This window comes from Camellia sinensis, chromosome 12, assembly GCF_055761805.1.
Source record: "Camellia sinensis isolate YWXY chromosome 12, ASM5576180v1, whole genome shotgun sequence".
Lineage (NCBI taxonomy): Eukaryota > Viridiplantae > Streptophyta > Magnoliopsida > Ericales > Theaceae > Camellia > Camellia sinensis.
This window is the reverse complement of record NC_138972.1, coordinates 54,371,629-54,387,461: the sequence shown is the minus strand read 5'-3', so window position 1 is coordinate 54,387,461 and position 15,833 is coordinate 54,371,629. Positions and strand designations below refer to the sequence as shown.

The window sequence follows — 15,833 nt, the reverse complement described above, 5'->3', positions numbered from 1 at the left end:
ACCAATGAAAAGGAGGAAAATAACAAGATCACGATTTGGATTTGTTAGGTACGACTATAAGGTGGCTGCAGAGGTGGCAGTGCAAAAAGCTGATGGCTTATGGTGCGATAACAGGGCCTTGAAAGTAAAGGTGGCAGAGTACAGCAAGTCCAATCAAAGTAGACAGATGCTAACAAACATAAAGGAGGAGGTATGGTGCAGAAGAAGCAGTGGACACCCATTCAACCTACGATGGGAATCAAAGGTAAGTCATATGCGGAAGTAGTTCAAAATGGAGGAAAAAATGGAGGAAAATACGAAAATCAAAATGTGTCTGTCAGAGCTGTTGAGGTTGGGAATGGGTGGTTATATGATAGTGTGCTGGTGAAGCTCAAAGAATTTTTCTCTTTTCATGACTTTAGAAAGGAGATCCATAAGAGGAGTGTTAAGGATGTGGTTGTTAGACAAGTAGGAGGAAAGCTAGCAATTTTAACATTTAGCTCTAACCAACAGATGAAGGAACAAAATGTGACAATGAAGGAGTGGATACATGACTGGTGTGATGAAGTCTCTGAATGGGACGAAAGGAAGTTTATGGACCATGAGAGATGTATCTGGCTTACCTGTGTGGGTGTTCGTCCTAATCTTTGGAGTATTTAAACCTTCGAAGCTATTGGTACTGTATGGGGAGAAGTAGTTCAGTATGATGAAGATACAGTGAGGGGTAAACATTTTATGTTTGGCAATGTAAGGATTATTACAAAAATTATAGAGCCCATCAATACGGTAATTAAACTAGTAGGAAATGTGAGGGCTTATTAGGTGAGAGTGTATGAAGAGCCCTTAGTCAGTATTTGTCAGTGTAATGGTGAGTATAGCTACCAAAAAAAATGAAGTAATGGGATCAAATATGCACAATGAGATTGATCATTTGTCCAGAAGTAGGGTACAAGAGGATGATGTTCATCCAGAGGTAGCTGACAATGGTGATGACGGTGGAGATGAAAATGAAGGTGGTTCATTTACAGAGGATGATGATGATGATGATGTGGCAAAAACTGATGAGGTGTCAATCAAAGGAACTCACACAGTGGATAGAGTGCTAGAAACAGTGGATGGAGGCCATGATTGTATGTCTGGTGCAGTTGAGAAAGAAACTAACAAAGAAACTGAGTGTGCTATAGGGAAAGCAATCGATGGGGGCGGCCATAATGAAGAAAGGGTGGCGCAGGCGGTCTGCTCAAGGAAAGTGGGGACTGGGAAAGCTCAAGGGATAGATGATCAAGTATGCACTTCAGGTTTTATGAATAGTTTAAATGGGTCAGAGTGTGGGAAGCCCAATATTAATTTAGAAGTTGTGCTACATGGAGCCCAAGTCCAACCTATAACTAATGGGCCAAGATGGGAGAACAATTCTAATTTGAGTGATTGCATAGCCCAGTCTCAGTTTATGGATGTAGTGAAAGATATAGCCCAGAAGGACAACCATGTGAAGGGTGGCCCACTACAGAAGGCTAATGTTAGACCACAAATGAAGATTGATCTGAGGAGGAAAGGAGTTGAACAGAGGAAAGGAAGAATGAAACAGGGTGGACAGTCAAAACAGAAAAGGATTCTATTTAATAACTGTCTCAGAAATGGAGTGATCCTTTGAGCAGCAGCAGCTATTATGTCCCTATCAGTGTCACAAAGTAGCAGTTCTAAAAGAAAAAGAAAGTTACTTCAAGAAGCTCAAGCTATGATTGAGGTTGGGAAAGCATTAGGGCTAAACTGTGAAGGCAAGGAAGATGAAGTGGTGACCAGAATAATTGAGTTGGAGGAAAAAGATTTGGGAAGAGTTCAAGGAATGGGAGAGGCCAATTAAGTTGGCTACATAAAGGAGGATAGGAAGTGTGATGATGGTTTCAATGAAGGTCCTATCATGGAATGTTAGAGGTCTTAGACGACCTGAAAAAAGGAGTAGAATCAAAGCATTGGTGAAGGAAAGAGTAATAGATGTTCTGATGCTGCAGGAGACAAAGAGAGAAAATATTGATGTTAATTTTGTAAAGTCCTTATGGCCAGTGGATGAAATGGGTTTTATAGAGGTGGGTGCAGAGGGTAATGCAGGTGGCCTCCTTCGTATTTGGAATGCCCAAATTTTTCAGTTGATTGATTGCTGCAGTTCCAAGAATTTCATTTTTCTTTCAGGTATCTTATCTAATTCATTTCATTGTGTTATTTGTAATATATATGCACTAACTGATGTGTTCAAGAGGAGGAAATTATGGGAGTCTTATTAATCTTAAACTTTCTTATCCCAATCCTTGGTGTCTGGAAGGAGATTTTAATGAAATTAGAGTTATGAGTGAAAGAAAGGGATGTTCAAGAAGGGAGAGGGGAATGAAAGATTTTAATAATTTTATAGATAGTTTGGAACTAATTGATCTAACTATGCAAGGAAGATTATTCACATGGTGTAATGCAATGGATAGGGAGAGGTGGAGTAAGATTGATAGGTTTTTGCTCGATCCTGCCTGGCTAGAGAGGTATAAATTTAAACAATGGGGATTATCCAGAGGCATTTTTTATCACTACCCAGTTTTGCTAATGGAAGATAGAAGGGATTGGGGGCCAAAACCTTTTCGATTTATTAATGCTTGGGCATCCCATCCTCAGTTTAACAAGGAAGTGAAAAGGGTCTAGGAGGAGGCTCAGATTCAGGGATGGGCTAGCTTCAGAATCCTGCATGAGTTGAGAAGATTGAGAGCATAGCTAAGAAGGTGGAATTTGGAGGTATTTGGTAATGTTGATGATCAACTTAAAAAAGCTGAAGATGAGCTCCATGAGTGGGACTTGAAGGCGGAATCTAGATCCTTGTTGGAATCAGAAGTGAATAGACAAAGAGAGGTCAGAAGTCAAATTTGGCATCTCAGTAGAAGAAAGGAGAGGATGTGGTTACAAAAGTCTAGAATGTCATGGGCACAAAATGGTGATAAAATTACTAAACTATTTCACTTGATGGCAAGTAACAGGCAAAGGAAGAATTCATTAAGGCAAATGGTGTTGTGGTGGAAGACCCAAGTATGGTGAAACAAGTTGTGGAGAATTACTTTAGAAGAGTGTTTGCTGAAAGTTGGAAGTGTAGGCCTAAGTTGGCTAGTCCTTTTTTGTCTATTAGTTCTATTGATTCAAAGGAAGTGTTGGAGGCTGATTTTAGTGAAGAAGAAATCTGGGCAGCCATTCAAGATTATGATGGAAATAAGGCCCCTGGGCTTGATGGTTTCAATCTATATTGCATTCAAAAGTGCTGGTCTATAATGAAAGGTGAGTTTATTCAGTTGTTCCAAGAGTTTCATCGTAATGGGAAGTTGGCTAAAGGGGTAAACAGCTCTTTCATCACTTTGATTCCTAAAAAGAAGAACCCAATAGATTTGAGTGAATATAGACCTACTAGCTTGGTTAGCTCAATTTATAAAGTGTTGGCCAAAGTGTTGTCTAGAAGAATAAGACAAGTTCTCCCTAAACTCATAGGAGAAGTTCAAATTGCTTTCCTTAGTGGCAGATGCATCCTTGATGGGGTCTTAATTGCAAATGAAGTGGTGGATTGGTGGAAAAAGTCCAAGAAGAAAGGAATCATTCTTAAATTGGATTTTGAGAAGGCTTATGATTCAGTTAACTGGGAGTTTTTGCTATCAATGATGAAAAATTTTAGGTTTGGTGAAAAATGGGTGGGCTGGATTAGATCCTGCATTTCTACGTCAAGAATTTCAGTGCTTGTAAATAGGTCACCCACAGTAAAATTTTCTCCTCATAAGGGGTTAAGACAAGGTGACCCACTATCGCCTTTCTTATTTAATATAGTGGCTGAAGGCTTAAATATTCTGTTGGTGAGAGCCAAAGAAAAAGGGCTGATCAGAGGAGCTTCAATTGAGCATCAAGAGCTGAAAATTTCTCATTTACAATTTGTAGGTGATGCTATTAATTTTTGTGAAGCCAAATGGGATGAAATCATTGTGCTTAAAAGAATTTTAAGGTCTTTTAAAGTCTTGTCAGGTCTTAAGATTAATTTTCATAAAAGTATTGTTTGTGGAATCGGTGTGGAAGAGGAGTTAGTCAAGGAGTTTGCCAAAAATCGGAATTGCCTTAGCCAGAATTTTCCTCTGTCATATCTTGGATTACCTTTAGGAGCCAATCCAAGGAAAAGTAGTACTCGGCAACCAGTGGTGGAGAAGTTTAAAAAGAAGTTAGCATCTTGGAAGAGGCGATTTTTGTCCTTTGTAGGAAGATTGACCCTAATTAAGTCCGTATTCTCAAGTCTACCAATGTATTTTCTATCCATCTTTAAAATGCATGTTGGTGTTGCCAAAACAATTGATAGGATTCAATCTAACTTCTTGTGGGGAGGTTCTAAAACTCAAAGGAAAATTCATTTAGTTAAGTGGAAGGAGGTGTGCAAAAGTAAAGCTCATGGGGGATTGGGTGTGAGAAGTCTCAGTGATGTTAATGTGTGTTTATTAATAAAATGGTGGTGGAGGTATGGTCGAGAGCATCAGTCATTATGGAAAATGGTGGTATGTAGCAGATATGGTGGTTTTGGAGGCAGGTGGAAACCAGAATTAGTGACAGATGCAATGGTATCTACAGTGTGGAAAGATATTGCATCATTAGCCTCATCAAACAGTGTAGCGATTGAGTTTTTCTCCCAAAATCTCAGGATTATCATGGGAAATGGGGAGAGGATACATTTTTGGATGGATAGGTGGTTCAATGATATAAGTCTTAGGGATGAGTTTCGTAGATTGTTTAGTTTATCAGTGGAGAAGGAAGGTTCCTTGAAGTTTTTCTATCAACAGAAAGGGCAGGGCAGTGATTGGAAGTTGGCATTTAGAAGATCACTCTTAGCTTGGGAGGACGAGGAAGTTCAAAGGCTCAATGTATTGTTAGCAGAGGCTTCTAATCTAAATCTTATGACTGAAGATAACTGCATGTGGAGGGCCAATAATTCAGGAATGCTCTCTGTGGCTTCAGTATGGAAAAGGTTGGAGTTAGTTAATGGATCCATGATTAACATTTCAAAGTTCCTGTGGAGAAATGTTGCACCCCCAAAGGCTCAGTTCTTCAGTTGGTTGGCTTGGAAAGGGAGAATAAAAATCACAGAATTTATGCAAAGGATTGGAGCTCGACCTGTCAATGTCAACTCCCTGTGTGTATTTTGCAAAGCAGAGGTAGAAACCATTAACCATTTGTTGCTTTTATGTCCATTGGTATGGAAATTATGGTCTGAGTTGGTTAATTGGTGGGAGGTGCAGTGGGTGACGCCAGGTTCTGTGGATGTTTTGCTTCAATGGTGGTCTGGTATGAAATTTAGAAAGGAGTTAAATATATGGAAGGTTTTCCCTTTGGCCATGCTATGGTCCTTATGGAAACTTAGGAATGAATGCTTATTTAACAATGGTAATGTTGATTTTGCACAGATGGTGGAGCTGTTGAAAATTAGAATTGCACTATGGGTTAAGTCAAATGTTAAGGGAGTGAATTACTCAGTGCACGATATTGTAGCAAACTTGAAGCAGGTGAGAGGTTGCATGACATAGGTTTATTGTTGTATGTTGCTGATGTATGTTGTTGTTTGGCCTTCTGTATGCTGTAGCTCAGAGGCCTGCTGATATAGGCTGTTGGTTGGCATGCTGCTGTAGGAGGCTGCTCTGGTTTGTGCAAATAGTAGGAGGGGAGTTGTAATGCTATTGCTGCTAGTGTCTTGGTTGGGGTAGATTGTTGCTGGTCTGGTAGACTACTGCTGTATGGTGTTAATTGCTGGTCTAGTAGACTGCTGTTGTATGGTGTTGTGCAGATAGTAGGAGGGGAGTTATAATGCTATTGCTGGTAGTGTCTTGGTTGGAGTAGACTGTTGCTGGTCTGGTAGACTGCTGCTGATGCTGCATTGGTTGCTTGATTGTAGTTGATTGCTGCTGCTGCATTGGTTGATTAGTTGCAGCTACATTGGTTGTTGTTGCTATGATGGATATATTGTTGTTTTTTTTTTTTTTCTCTTTATCTTGCTTTGGTTGCTTCTGATTGGTTTCTCACCAATCTTGGGCTAGTGCTGGCAAATGATTGTGCTTCCTTTGCGGTGCCAATCTAGTTGGGATCGTTAAGGTTAGCTATGACGCTTAGTGCACTCCCCCGCTTTGTTGATGTATTTATGCATGTTTTGTGTTTTTATATCAATAAAGCTTTTTTTGCTGATCAAAAAAAAAAGAGGAAACCCTGGCTAGGCTTGTATAGCATGGCTTTCCAAACAAAATACCAATTGAATTGAAATTTTTAGGTGGTTGATCACAATCAGGGAATTTTGTCCATGTCTTCGTAACATAGATTTCAATTACACATCAGGTATTCATTGTAACACTGTTGACAAATGATAAATTTCGTATGAGCTGTCTTGGTTCGAGTGGTTGGGGGCAAAAAGCTTCCTATATAGGTGCCCAGTCTTGTGATAAGTTGTTAAAGTAGTTAATTGTGGAACCCATTAAGTGGCTGAGTGTCAACACCCCCAGCACCGCCACACTTTTTGTGAGAGAGAGGGAGGAGAGAGAGGGGGGGAAAAAAGAAAAGAAAAAAAAATGAGTGGTTATAAATCAATTGGGAGTTGTGGGGGTCATAAATTGTGGGGGTCCAAGTATTATTGTTATTGGATGCCTCTGTTGTCTATCGGCTGCCAATAACTATTTTGCTCTTTCACGATGAACCTTGTTAATATTTTTCTTTTTAGTTTGGTTTCCTACTATTGCTCATTTACCATTTGCATAATTCTCCTATTGTTTGTTTAATCTTTCTCCTGCCGGTATCTATTCTATAATATAATATGGAAAAAGGTTGGGAAAACTGTGGAGGTGATTGTGATTAGAGAATCAAGTGCTGCCCGTTTGTATCTGGAAGTGTTTGTTGATGAAACTAGTGCAGATAAAGTAGATAGGCAAATATTTTGTATGCTTTTTGATATGTTTACATATATATTTATATCAATCTTTAAAATGGGTGTGAATTTATGAGATTTTTTTGTCAAACCAAACTGTTTGGTTCTTTCGATTGTTTTAACTTTATATTTGCGATGTAGGGTAAATTGCATCGATCCTACTGCATTTTAATATGGGTTAGAATGTCCTCTGCACACTGTCGAAACAGTCTCTCTACATATTGAAATTGTGAAAATTTGCAGTGCTAGTCCGTGTAAAATTTACCCTTGTTTTTTAAACATGGTGGGAAAATTTTAACCCACATTAAAGTGTAAGTGGGCAGTCCTTGCGATAAATTATAGTGATTTATTAGAAGAGTAAGATGATTCTTCTTTTTTTAGTATTGTAGAATTTTTAATTTTTAATTTTTGAGGAATCATTTCGCTGACATGAAGTGGTTTTATTAGCATTTTTTTTTTTATGGGTAGGGAGGTTTTATACTTTATGATTACAATTTTTATGCTTCATTCTGATTTTGTATCATGTAACTTGTCTTCTCAAATGGCCAGTACCTGAAAAATACACGTTTGGAAGAATTCGATATCAATGTCAACAATATGTTCTTTGTGCAGTGGTGTTTTCTTGGGCCGGCTCAAGTTTTCCCGAGGCTTAAAAGCGAAATTTTATTTGGAGGCTTTTTATATTTAAACTTATATAATCATATTTATTAGTACTTCTGTTCAAAAAAAATATATTTATGAGTATTTAGTAAATTATTATGTAAACTCACTCTATGACTAAAATTTGGAGGTTGTTTAAAGTGTTTAGCTATGAAAGTAAAGAAATTAACGCTGTTTGGTTGGAGGATTTGGAAAGGGTTATATTTTACTTAGTTTTACACATCTTTTCTTTTTCTATTTTCAAATTCCTTTCCAAATCTTCTAACCAAACACAGTATACAAGTGTCAAAAGATATCAAATAAATGTCAACTTATAAATTCAATGTGAATACTAAAAAGGGGTGGTAAATCTTATGTTCAAATTGATAGGGGGCTTGCACCCAAAATATTTTTTGGTAAGGAGCTCTTTTTAAGTGAGCTTTCTTAGAACTTTAATTGTTCGTCAAATTTAAGTAAACATTTAATGAAAAATTTAATCTGGTATGATGCACTTCAATTGTTCTCAACAATTTTGTCAGTTGTCCGACATAGAGTAAATTTTGATCAAAATCCGGTCAATTGTTCCCCTGATTACCCATTTGGTCAGTCGTTCACCAATGGTCAATTTTGAAATTTGCTGAAAGGTTAAATGTTTTCTCGATTTAATGAAAAATTTAGAACTTTTATTTGATATCATTTTGATGATAGGATTGGAGTACTGCTTTTATTACATTTAAATTTGATGATAAAAAAAATATATGAGTAAATGTTAAACATAATCTTAACGTGATCTATCAATTTATTTTATTTATTATTTATTTTTTTTTTTTATTTTTTTGAGAAAACAGAAGATAATATCATTTATATTCAACAGGGAATTACACATTGTTCAGCCTTCTACTAAGGCTGCTTCAGCCAAAACATGAGCCATTGTTACGTGAAGTCTAAGGGACTTTAGCAATATAAACATAATCTAACTTGGAACAAAAATAACATAAGTCCAGCAATATATTTGCTATGTCCCATTCCATTTTGCTACTACTCCACATTTTCTGGATAAGCAATAAAGAGTCCGTGAGCTTCAGCAACTAAGGCAGATGATGCTACAAAAGAAAACTTCTTCCACACTATTTGATTTCCTTTGCTATTCAATCCAACTCATGTTGTGCCTGCCTTCGAAGGATGTGGACGCCAATTTACAGAATCAACTATAACAAAAGAATTTACAGTGGAAGCTCCACCCATTTTGCTGCTTTACAAAGGCGCATCATTAACATTAAAAGTTCTACTTTGCTCATGCACCACCTGAAGAGAACTAATATATCTCAAAACATAACCAGGATCTTCCACTACATGCTCAAAAGTTGCTCTATTCCTATGATGCCAAATTCCCCACAACACCTTAACAGATTCAATCAATGCATCGTCATCTGGTGCATTTTCGAACCACTGTCCCAGCCAATCATGAACCAAACATTCCTCACCGTTTTCAAAATTAAACCCAAGACTAGAACTCTCCAAATGTGTTTAGAGAAAATACATTGAAAACAAAGATGTTCTAATGCTTTCTCTTCTACTCCACACCTTGAACACACAGGATTAGACACCGCGACGCATCAGAAAATTTTTAACAGGTAAAATTCTATGTAAAATCTTCCACATAAAAAACGCCTATTTTGGAGGCATCCTTAACTTCCACAACTTCTTCCAACACCACTAAAAACCCAATTACCCGAATGATGTACCGTCAGTACCTCTTTCATAGCAAGAAAAAAGCCAGATTTAACTGAATATTGACCATCCTTAGTTGGCCTCCACACTAACTGGTCATGTTCATTAACTTGGGGGAGATTTATATTCAAAATGTGATTTACCATATTTTCTAAGTACAGGGTTCATATCTAGAATTAATGGGCTATGATCCGATCTCTGAATAGGAAGAGCAAGAAGAACCACATGGCGAAACTGTTGCATCCATCTTGATGTAGCCACTGCTCTGTCAAGTTTCTCACAAGACACATCCGGAGCTCCCTGATTGTTGGACCAAGTAAAACGAACCCCAGACAAAGGTAAGTCTACAAATCCATGATCATTTATAAGATTCATGAGAACCTTAGCCCCTTGAATAGGTCTACCTACCTTACTATGTTTTTCATAAATATATAAAACTTGATTAAAATCTCCAATCATAACAATTGGCTGAGCAATGGTTGCAATAAAACTCGAAGCTTGATTCCATATAACTGACCTTTGATTAACATTAGGATGCCCATAAAATTGTATAATCACCCAATCCAACATCCATTCTTCTGCAACTAATAGACCTATAAAATGCGTTGTACAAATAAGAACACGAATTGTCTTAGAATCATCCCAAGCCGCCCAAAGACACTATATTCTTTCATACTTCATTTTTAGTTCTATTTTAGGCTTACATGGATAATCTAAATCTGCGAATAAATGGAAATTTTATTGATAAGACTTTTATATCGTAATTTTAAAGTAAAAATCATTTATGTAAAAAATCAGTTTCATCATATATCGATAAATATATGAATAAATCATTTTTTTATTTTATAAAACGAAATGTTCAAGGTTAAACTCATAGTTACCATCTATTTTAAAAAATAAGATACAATTTATTCATACATCTAGTAATATCCAATGAAATTAGTTTCTTGCATAACTCACATAAATCGTTGGACTTACAAGATGAGCGGTTTAGATTATCATTGTGAGTCTAAAAAAATTGGAGTATGGAAGGGATCAATTTTTTATTATTTGGGCATTTGATCCACTAAATCATAATTATTATATTTAAGATGTTTTATCCTTAAAAATATTTTTTGAACGCTTAGCAACTTGGTGATATAAACATTCATATTTCATAGTGTGAATGTTCACATTGACGTGTGAATGTTGATATTACGGAATATTTATACTATAATATTTTTATTTTATCACGTTTGTCTTTGAAATAATAAATAATTTATTTTACAAAATATATTTGTTAGAGACAAATACGATAAAATAAAAATAGTATAATTATTAAATAGGTTTATTAATTTATGAATTGTATACGCAATAAAACCTTAAAAATAAATGAAATGATTCAGATTCAAATAATTTAAACAAAGGCAATAGCGGTGAGAGCTCTTCCGCAAAATAGACACAACAAATGATGAGTTGAGTTGTATCACACCTCGTCCTCATTTTGAAATCTTAGTTCGTTCGTTCGTTCTTCAGATCTGTAATTGTCCTCATTAGATTTAGGGTTTTGATTGAATCTGGTTGTCTTATGTAATGAAATATTGTCTTGCATTAAAGACCCCTTTTTAGATAAAGAAGATAAGGGAGAGGTCTCATACAACGCCGCCATGAAAAGAAGTTTCATCCTCTCTATGAAAAGTAAACGCAAGCGAAGTCAAAGGCCGAAACAAAGGAGGACAACAATGCCAATTGTTGGAAGAACAAACTCAATTTGAGTTTAAAGATGGTGAATTCCAGAAAAGAGAATAAGCTGCGAGAGGATTCCAGGTTGAAGAAGAGAAGCTCAAAATGAAGAAGAAAATAGAAATTGCGGGAAGAAAGTGGAAGCTTCAAGGAAACTCTATTGATGAAGCCTAGCTTTGAAGAAACACTGTAGCACACACAATTTACACACGGTTGTGGAGTCTATAAATAGAGGGTTGATAGATTGTTTTAGATAGAGTGGAAAAAGAAATGTAATCTCCAGGGAGAAACGCAACAAGTTTGTTTGGTTTGTATCTCAAGATACAATTTTTGAGAAAAATTTTCAAAATTTTGTTTGGTTCAAATTTTTTGAAATTGTTTTCCAAAATCACTCTCTCTCCTACACATCAATCAATCATTTTTTCTCTCACATCTCTCATTCTCAATCACTTTTTCTCTCACACACATCTACTCAACTACAACAAAATATCAAATCATCGCAAACTCCCAAACTCCAAAACTATTTTCAAAATATACAACAAAACAAACCAAAAAAAATTCTAAACTCTTTGCCCAAATTTTTTTTTTTTTTTTTTTGAAAATTTATCTCAAAACACAAACCAAACACACCCAATATCTCCAGATAAGAAGAATTCTAAGATAGTAGAGAGTATGAGAGTTTACAGAGAGAGAACTTTGTTTTGTATAATTTGTTTGTGATTGAATAAAAAGAGTGTTTATTCAATTAATTCCTCTATTTGTATACCATCACAACCGGTATACACCCATCTCCCCCTTTTGACACCGATGTCAATGCCAATCCAATAACGTCGAGAGATTTTGTACAACCGGATGAAAAAGGTGGTTGTTGTTGTATCATCACGGCCGATTATTCCAAGATAGTCATCGTCGGAGGAGGAGGATGGTAGCGAGTACGGTACCGGTGTGGTGTTAAATAGATATGGATATATTTTGACATGCGCACATTTGGTACTTGAGGCTAATGTTGTAACGGTACGTCGTAGGGAAGGTAAAGCTTTTCAGGAAGCTGAGGTATTTTTTAGAGTGCTCTAGTATGACCTAGCTATTTTGAAAACCAAGGATATATGGATACGAGGCTTCTTCATTCTTATGAATTCTGTAAATTTGGTAGTAAAAATTGTATAGACATTGGGATGGAAATATTTTCTATAACTCACCCTAACCAACTCAATTATACTTTTGTAATGAGGCAAGTTGCTAAACCTAGGAGGAAGGCATTTCCTCTTCTTATTAATCCTGACCATCATTATTTTAACACTTTAATGTGTTGCAGTATAGACTTGACAGTAATTCGAATTAACAACATACGTGTGGCTTGTGGCTCAATGGGGCTCATGTTTTTTACTCGAATGAAAAAGTTATTAGGTTGATAGCTTTTAGAGATGACTTTGATTTTTCCATCCGTCCTCGTTTTCCAAAGAAATTACGTGTCTATGTGTAAGGGAAGACTACAAGGCAGCAGTATGGGGAATTGATCAAAGCTGTATATGTGATTTTTTTTTTTTTCCCTTTTCTTTCTTACTAAGACATGATTTAGTTACTTCTTTTGTGCACATGTGAACAATGAAATAGGCAAAGTAAAAAAGGAAAAGTTTCTAGGTTCCTTTAAGGTTGTTGAAGTTCTCTTGATATCTACCTCTTTATTCTTCATAGTAATTTGCTGATTGTTGTGCATTTCTTGTGTTTTTTTTTTTATTTGAATCAGTTGAGCTTGCACCACTTTGTCCCATGCTTTGTGGAATGGAAACAACACTACTGAATCACACATTCCCATTTTTAGTTTTTATGCTTATATTCTTCCTGTAATCTCTGTTATGTTGTCTGTTGAATAGATTTAATTTTAATGTAAATTTGTCTGATTTTTTAAGACAATTGTGATTAAGAAATTCCTTCAAGTATTATTATTATTTTTTAATTATGTGAGTAGCCATGAAGTGGTTAAATTTCACTATAGAATTTTAGTCCATGATGTATTTGTGCCTTTTTTTAGTGAATTATGGACATACTATAATGGCACAAAACAAATAACTAGAAATCCCTCAGCATTTGCATACAAAGTTTGATCATTTTGATTGGTTATAGCGATCCCGGTTTTCCCCTTTCTTTTTTTTTTTATTCCGGACACGGTTCCGTGGTTGATGGTTGTTGTATGTGTTGCATTTCCATCCTTTAACTCTTAGTAAGTTAGTTTAGAAATGTTTTGTGCGTGTTTGGAACAGGTAGGTTGAGCTTTGGTCTCAAGTGTTGTTGCCCAGGTTTTAGGTGATCCGCTCGAGCGGGTCCATTTGCGCTCGAACGGAGTCCGCATACTTGCAGTATCTTGTGCGTCTGCAAAACTTCTGCAGATGTGTTTTTCACACTGGAGTGGATATTCTTACGATCGAGCGGGTCACGCTCGAGCGGGTATCTTGGCGCTCGAGTAGGTGTTCGAACTCTGTAAAAGTGCTGGATGAGTGTAATCTACGCTCGAGCGGGTGTGTTTTGTTTTTGTGTCTTGGCGCTCGAGCGGGTCTTTTTGCGCTCGAGCGGGTCCAGTTTTTGTGTTTGACGCTCGAGCGTCCTATTCTCCGCTCGAGTGGGTCATACGTATATCAGTTGGCAGCTGGGTGATTTTAAATCACTTTTCACATTTCCTTTCTCTCTCTTACTTTTCTAAACCCTATTTTGAGAGCCTCTCTCTCTAAAATATAACTTCTCTCTTGGGATTGATCTAGTTCTTGGGTGTTCCTACCCTTATCTCTTTGTAAGAAAGTTAGAGGGTTGCGTGGGCTTCATTTTGATCCGAAAATCTTGAGGTTTGGAGCATTTCGAAATTCTTCATCTTCTCCATTTGAGCTCCGAATTTGGGGTAGGGATTTCCTTGTTCTTTTACAATGCTTCGTCTATAGATAGACATGTGGTAGTTTTGTATTGCATGAAAATTATATCCATGTTGGGTTTGTTTGAAAACCATGGGGGTGAACCTAGGGTTGGTTGTTTCAAAATGGGTTTGTTATCATTGATGGTGATTTGGACTAATTGGGGTGTAAATTAGTATATTAATGTTGATAGAAGAAAAAGCCCTAATTTATATTTGATTTGATAAATTAAAAGAGGGGTTTTGTACTTTGGGCCAATGCATATGTATTTTGGGTCTCAAATGAGATTATTGTTAATTGTTGTTGGTATTTGAGCCCCTTTTTGGGTCAATGTTAAGAAAGAGGGAGAAAGCCCTAATTTACTATTATGAATTAATTTGCATAATTGATTTGGAAAATTATGAGAAAAACGGTATTGGTTTTATGAAATGAAAATAGGGTTTTGGAATTGGAAAATCCTGGAAGTCGATCTTGGAAATGGGAAATGAAGTGTTAACTCTATGTGAGTTTTAGAAAATGAATATGAGAATTGAATTGTTGTATCTTGAGTGTTGAATACGCACATTTGGGGAAAATTGTTGTTGGATTTAAGATCTCATGAGAGTTAAGTCTTTATAATAGATGTACTAAAATCATGCATCTACAGGTTTTGTCCTTGGTCATCGGTGGAGGATGACATGGTTGTGTTGAATTGTCGTGTATGCATTACACCTGTGTTGATTGAACATTGTATGTAATGAAATGTTATTGTACATTATATATGTATAAATTGTTAGGGAGGAGAAAGGGGATGTACTCCAGTGTGTGGGAGGAGATAGGGGATGTACTCCACAAATGCTTATGTGTTCATATATTTTAACACATTGCTTATGTATTTGATAGTTTATATGTACGTATTACACTTGTTGGTTGTACTCTGTTGTATGGTGATTCTTGGTGTTATACCCTACGCTTATAATCAGAGGTACCGTTACCTTCCAGCTAGCGCCTGGAGAACTGACTGCGCTGAGAATAGAAGGTACCACACCTTCCAGCTAGCGCCTGGTAAAATGGCATATTATTGTGAGAGTTGTATCCTTGGCTTACTGTGCATATAGCCGGTAGAGCAGAGTTTTTATTGTTTTGTCTCAGTGTATCTGAGTATATCATGAATTGTGATGGTTATAGTTTTGGAGGGCCTAGTTGCCTCAATTGTTAATTTTATACATGTTGATGATCTGTTATCTCCCTTTTATTGAAGGCATGCATGTATAGTTATGGATGTATTGAAAACAAACCAAAATGCCATTGTGAGATTTTGGGAAAGTATGAAGGAAAAATTGGGTATTTGAAAGTATATTTTGAAAAAGGGAATATCTGTTGTAAGTGTGGAAAATGTGAGAAAGATAGTGGGCTTAGAGAAATTGGTTTCCTAAGAAGTTGTTATTGTTGTGAAAGTTTGGGAACAAGGGTTAATGAAATGAAATGAAAGATGAGTCGCTTATAGCGCTGAATGGATTGACTGTTTTGAGAAAAGCTTATACTTATGTATACTTTTGTATAAACTGCCACATTATTATTCTAGTACGAGATTGAGCATTCATGATCATAGTTATCTGTAAGCTGTTATTGTTGAGGATCATGTAGAGATCCCTACTGGACTATATGTTCATCCCACGTTGTTGAATCTTTTTCAAGTGTTAAGCAGGATGTGTTACAAGATGTGGATCTTCTTACATGTTGGCCACAGGGCCTCTTTTGTGTTGACGGAATGCCATATATGTAAAAGGGTTACACCCTTCTTTAATTCTTTAATGATGTAAGCCTTTGGGCATTTTATTCATTATGCTCATATTGAATTTAATTTGCATTCGGATGAGAGAATTGTTATTTACTTCTATTCATGGGACTGAAGAGTTTATTTC

General features: G+C 36.4%; 2 protein-coding genes across 2 annotated transcripts; one reads left to right on the top strand and one right to left on the bottom strand.

Annotated features, from left to right (window-relative positions):
- Positions 1-1,877: 1,877 nt before the first annotated feature.
- On the top strand, positions 1,878-5,950 carry LOC145803575 (uncharacterized). The gene is made up of 6 exons (XM_082896882.1): positions 1,878-2,169; positions 2,789-2,868; positions 2,994-5,351; positions 5,436-5,534; positions 5,733-5,801; positions 5,921-5,950. The coding sequence occupies exons 1-6, from the start codon at positions 1,878-1,880 to the stop codon at positions 5,948-5,950; spliced, it is 2,928 nt and encodes a 975-aa protein (XP_082753008.1).
- A 2,880-nt stretch (positions 5,951-8,830) lies between these two features.
- LOC114266682 (uncharacterized) lies at positions 8,831-9,877 on the bottom strand. Its single transcript, XM_082896881.1, has 2 exons — positions 9,467-9,877; positions 8,831-9,025 (listed from the first exon to the last, which is right to left on the bottom strand). Exons 1-2 carry the CDS (start codon positions 9,875-9,877, stop codon positions 8,831-8,833), a joined length of 606 nt encoding a protein of 201 aa, XP_082753007.1.
- Positions 9,878-15,833: the final 5,956 nt, after the last annotated feature.

Bases quoted from the DNA above. Each gene is read 5' to 3' on its own strand.
- LOC145803575 (XM_082896882.1), top strand. From the start codon at position 1,878: ATGGTTTCAATGAAGGTCCTATCATGGAATGTTAGAGGTCTTAGACGA. The intron at 2,170-2,788 runs GTATCTTATCTA...AACTTAAAAAAG, and splicing joins GAATTTCATTTTTCTTTCAG to CTGAAGATGAGCTCCATGAG. The intron at 2,869-2,993 runs GTCAGAAGTCAA...GGCAAGTAACAG, and splicing joins AAGTGAATAGACAAAGAGAG to GCAAAGGAAGAATTCATTAA.
- LOC114266682 (XM_082896881.1), bottom strand. From the start codon at position 9,877: ATGTTGGATTGGGTGATTATACAATTTTATGGGCATCCTAATGTTAAT. The intron at 9,026-9,466 runs GTACTTAGAAAA...TGGCTGGGACAG, and splicing joins TAATTCTAGATATGAACCCT to TGGTTCGAAAATGCACCAGA.